This window comes from Polistes fuscatus, unplaced genomic scaffold, assembly GCF_010416935.1.
Source record: "Polistes fuscatus isolate 324 unplaced genomic scaffold, CU_Pfus_HIC Scaffold67, whole genome shotgun sequence".
Classification (NCBI taxonomy): domain Eukaryota; kingdom Metazoa; phylum Arthropoda; class Insecta; order Hymenoptera; family Vespidae; genus Polistes; species Polistes fuscatus.
This window is the reverse complement of record NW_025113148.1, coordinates 128,625-133,775: the sequence shown is the minus strand read 5'-3', so window position 1 is coordinate 133,775 and position 5,151 is coordinate 128,625. Positions and strand designations below refer to the sequence as shown.

The window sequence follows — 5,151 nt, the reverse complement described above, 5'->3', positions numbered from 1 at the left end:
CTCCACAAGGAGACTCCTGACTAATCATCAACCCCGTTACTGATAGCGGGCGGAATGTTTGGGAACATGCGTTCCCGACGGACGGCGCCACTCGAAAGTTGTCGCGCGATGAAGACAGGCCTCGTTCCCCAGCGACTACAGAAGACTCGCCGTAACGCCGGCTAATCCGGCAGCCATTACAATCGAAGTTTTCTTACGCATTTAACGTGCTCACCGGAAAGAAATCACAGTTTGCTCATTGTCGATCTTATACCATTTGTTTGACCACTCAAGTGATTAAGACAATCTCTCAAAGCCTTGCTCTGAGGATTAATACAATCCAGAAACTCTCTTTAGCCGTCTCACTCTACTAAAAGCCGACTTTTCACCCGTCACACTTACAGTAACATGTGAAAACTACCTGTTTGTAACTGAAACATTTAAAATTAAACCTGTCTATTGCAAAGTGCTCTGAGTCCATCTCACTTTTTCATATTTTCTTCAACATTTACAATTGGTAGATTTTCTGAAAATTATTTATATAACAAGTTATTTGAATGTGTAGTATAGTACGTATTAATATAAAAAGCGCTGGTTCAAGTAGAATATGAGCATCTTTTTATGCTAAACCTTTGTTTTAAAAATTCAAATATTTTAACGGTGTGATGAATGAGTAGAAAAGAGTGTACAAATCTAAGTGTTATTTATGCTTGCAGTATATTAGATCATCTTATAGAAATAAAAGTTTTTTTGAGTTTCAGTTGTAATATTAAAATTAAATGCGTAAAAAATTGCAAATTAATATAAAAAGCGTTTGTGCGAGCAAGTTATAATTATCTTTCTATTATTAGCCATTTTTTTTAATAATCATTTAACGTTTTATTGAATATTCTGACAAAAGTGTAAATCTAAGTGTTCTTTTGCTTGCTGTCTATCAGATCATCTTATAGCAAATAATGTTTTTTGAAAATTAGGTTGTATTATAAAAAAAGTGTTTGCGTAACAAAGTGCATATTAATTTAAAATGCGTTAGTGCGAATTGAATAAAACTACCTTTTTATTTCCAGCCATGGTTTTTTAAATTTAAAAGTTTTAGGGGTGTATAGAATGTGTTGAAAAGAGTGTACAAATCTAAGTGTTATTTACGCTCGCAGTCTATGAGATCATCTTTTAGCAATGAAAGATATCATGAATTTCAGTCTTATTAAAAAAATTAAATGCGTAAAAAATTGCAAATTAATATAAAAAAGCGTTAGTGCGAGCAAGTTATAGTTATCTTTCTATTTTTAGCCATTTTTTTTTTAATAATCGTTTTTACGTTTTATTGATAGTTAAGACAAAAGTGTAAATCTAAGTGTTTTTTTTGCTTGCTGTCTAACAGACCATGTTCTAGCAAATAATGTTTTTTAAAAATTCGGTTGTATTTTAAAAAAAGTGTTTGCGTAACAAAGCCCATATTAATATAAAAGGCGTTAGTGCGAACAGAATACTACTACCTATTTTACAAAGCCTTTGTTTTTTAAATTAAAAAGTTTTAGCAATGTATTGAATTTTTTTAATAGAGTGTACAAATCTAAGTGTTTTTTATGCTTGAATTGTATCAGATCATCTTTTAGCAAATTAACTTTTTATGAAAGTTAATGTTTTATGATAAAAAAAGTGAATGCGTAACAAAGTGCATATTAATATAAAAGGCGTTATTGCGAGCAGATTACAAGTACCTTTTTTTACCTAGCTATGGTTTTTTAAATAGTCGCGATCAATACACCGCGATCAATACGGACGTGTTTATATTTTGTTCTTAATCTCTTATCCTACTTTATTTATTTATTTATTTTTCTTACTCCGCCCCTTTCGGGTTTGGAGGACTTCCTTTACAATCTCCCTTCTACTATCTCTTATAATACTTTTCCATTAAACTATGAACATATTACCTAAAACATCCTAGATACACTATATTACCAACATAACAACTTACTACTAACAAACTTAAAAACTGACTTAATATAAAAACAAACAAAAATTATCTTAACACTTTTCTCTCAAACCCTCTCCGCTTCCCTTCTCTTTCCTATCACTCGTTTTAATACTTCCGCCCCCTTCGCCTCCTGACTCAGTATCTCTTCTATTCCAACCTCACTTCTCGTTACTTCACATGTTCCCAGTATGTGCATGTAATCTTCCTCTCCTTTATTGCACAATCTACACCTCTTCTTTTCCTCCTCTTTCCAAAACTCTCTGCTTTTGCATTTATTCCCGCATCTGAATCTTGCTATTATTTTCCTATCCCTCATTGACATATCCTTTTTCAAATATTCTGGTTCTTCCTCTACTCTTATATACTTGTATATCTTATTATACCTTGAATTACCTATCTTATCTCTTCTCTCTTCCTTGAATTTCCTTTCTAAGTTCAATAATATCTTTTCTCTTACCTCCTCTTTGAACTCCATACCTCTCATATATCTTGATTCCTTTATTCTCTCTCTTCTTATTATTCCGACCCTCATCTTTGACTCTTTCCCTATTTTCTCTCTTTCTCTATCTCTATCCCTTTCTCTTATACATTCCTTCACCAATTTTATATCCGAATCCCTTATCTTCTCTTCGAATTTTAACGCTCTTCCTAATGCTTTAATTCTCATTTTTTCATATTTACATTCTTCCTCCACTATATAATTTGGCGTATTACTATCTAACCCTAAGGTCCATTTCATATATCTTCTTTGTACACTTTCCAGCCTCTCATCTTCCTCCCATCCCCATATTTCTGCTCCAAATAATGCTACACTCTCCACTAACGCTGTAAACAATTTCTTTCTTCTTCTGTAGCTTTTTTTAAATATCCTTTCTCCTATGCTCCACGCATTCTTCATTACGATTATTGCTTTCCTCTTCCTCTCCTCCAAGTGCCTCTCATTCCTTCCATTCTTCTGTAATATATAACCTAGGTATCTTATCTCCTCCACCTCCTCTAATTCTCTATCACCCCACTTCCACAGTCTATCCTTACCTTTTCTTTTTTCAAATACCATAATTTTCGTTTTTGTATCACTTAATATCATCTTCTTCTTTTCCAGGTATTTCTTAAACCTTCTTATCATACCTTTCAATTCTTCTTCTCTATCTGCAATTAATACTATATCGTCTGCATATGATACGCTCCACACCTTCTCGTTCCCAACTCTACATCCTCCTTCTTGCCCTTTTCTCATCTCCTCTTCTAAGTCCGCCATATACACATTAAACAAAGTTGGACTTAACGGGCATCCTTGTCTTACTCCCTTTTCCGTCAAAAATTCCTCTGCTTCTTCCTCTCCTACTTTGATTACATTTATTGTTTCATTGTAAATGTCCAAAATCCTCCTACTTAACTTAATTCCCACCCCCATCTCCCTCAATCTCTCTTTTAATACTTCTCTATCCACCCTGTCAAACGCCTCCTTAAGGTCCACAAAACATGCAAAAATTTTTCCTTTCGGTTTACATAATTTCTCATCTACAATATGTTTAACCGTATATATCGCCTCTACTACTCCTCTCTTCTCTCTAAAACAAACTGGCTCTCCGCTAATTTACCCTCTACTTCTTTTTCAGCATTTATTCAGCATACTAGCATATATTTTATATGCTGTACAAGTTAAAGTTACTCCTCTGTAATTTTCTATACTATCTTTATCCCCTTTTTTATAAATCATGCACATTGTCCCTCTTCTCCACTGTTCCGGTATTTCCCCCTCTTTCCATATTTTCCTCAACAACTCCCACAGCGCTGTCTCCACTTCTTTTGGCATATATTTCCACACTTCATTTTCTAACTTATCCTCCCCCGGTGCCTTTCCTAACTTAAGTTTATTGACCTGTCTCAAAAATTCTTCCTTGACCAATTCTTCTTGCTCCTCTATCTGCTGTTCTACCTCTTCCCTCCTCCTTCCCCTCTGTTCTCCTCCCCTTCTTTCCTTTCCTCCTAACTTTTCCATGAAATGTTTTCTCCAATGTTCTATCCTGATCTTTTTGCTTATCTCTTCTTTCCGCTTCTTTCTGAACCTATTAATATACCTCCATACCTCTCCTTCACCTGTTGCATTTTTTAACTTCTCCTCTTCTAAACTTTCAAACCTTTTCCTTTTTGCGTCACACCAATTCCTGTACTCTCTTTTTTTGCCTAAATAAAAACTCCTTTGTACTTCCTTTTTCCTCCATGACTTCAGAATTTTCCTTAATTCCCTTTTTTCCTTTCCATTTCTTATCATACCATTTTCTATCTCCCAACTTCCATGCCTTGACTCGCTTCTTCATTTTAGGTACTACTCTTTCTATTACCTCCTTTATCTCTTCCCACCTTCCCTCTATCTCCTCTTCTTTTCCCACCAACCTTTACACCTTTCATGATACTGCTCAATCAACTCCCTGGACCAAATTCTTCTTTCTATCTCCTTTTCTACCTTCTCTTCCTCTACCTTTAATTTTACTTCTTCCTCTAAGTATACCTCTAACGGCATATGATCTGCCTCCGTTCTATGCCCTATTCTCATTTCCTTTATCTGGTCAAAAGCCTCCTGATTCCCAATTGCATAATCTATCACTTATTCCCCTCTGCTACCAATATATGTGAACTCTCCTTCCTCTTCTTTCTGCCCATTTACTATGCACCATCCTTCTTCTGCTATTTCCTTTACAAGTCTTCTTCCTTCCTCATTTATTGTCTCATCTTTTGACTGTCTTACTTTAACTCTCTTACTTTCCCTATCCTTTCCTCTACCTATCCTCCCTCATTACCGGTTCTTGCATTCCAATCTCCCACTAACAAAACACATCCTTTTTCCTTTGACTTTACTTTTCCTCTTATAATTTCTATTGTCCTTACTATATCTTGGCTGTACACTCCTATATTTTCCAAATCTGTCCTCCCTGCTTATCTCCTGCATAACTATATTCTCACTCCAAACCTCAAATTTCCTACCCATCACCTCTTTACTAATTCCTACTATTATTCCTCCTTTTGCTCTGCCTTTATTATGATTTCTTGTTGCTGCTACACATTTCCACTCAAACTTTCCTGGCAATTTCCCTTCTAACCCAGCCCATTTATCTTTCTTCAACTAAGTCTCTACTAATATTACCACCTCAAAGCCACTCAGATACTTCCACACTTCTTTGTCCTTACTTAAC

General features: G+C 35.1%; 1 protein-coding gene across 1 annotated transcript; it reads right to left on the bottom strand.

The window, feature by feature from the left end:
• Positions 1 to 224: 224 nt before the first annotated feature.
• Positions 225 to 3,276, bottom strand: LOC122523806. The gene is made up of 3 exons (XM_043645680.1): positions 2,341 to 3,276; positions 401 to 410; positions 225 to 302 (listed from the first exon to the last, which is right to left on the bottom strand). The coding sequence occupies exons 1-3, from the start codon at positions 3,213 to 3,215 to the stop codon at positions 225 to 227; spliced, it is 963 nt and encodes a 320-aa protein (XP_043501615.1). The 5' UTR covers positions 3,216 to 3,276.
• Between the last annotated feature and the right edge of the window lie 1,875 nt (positions 3,277 to 5,151).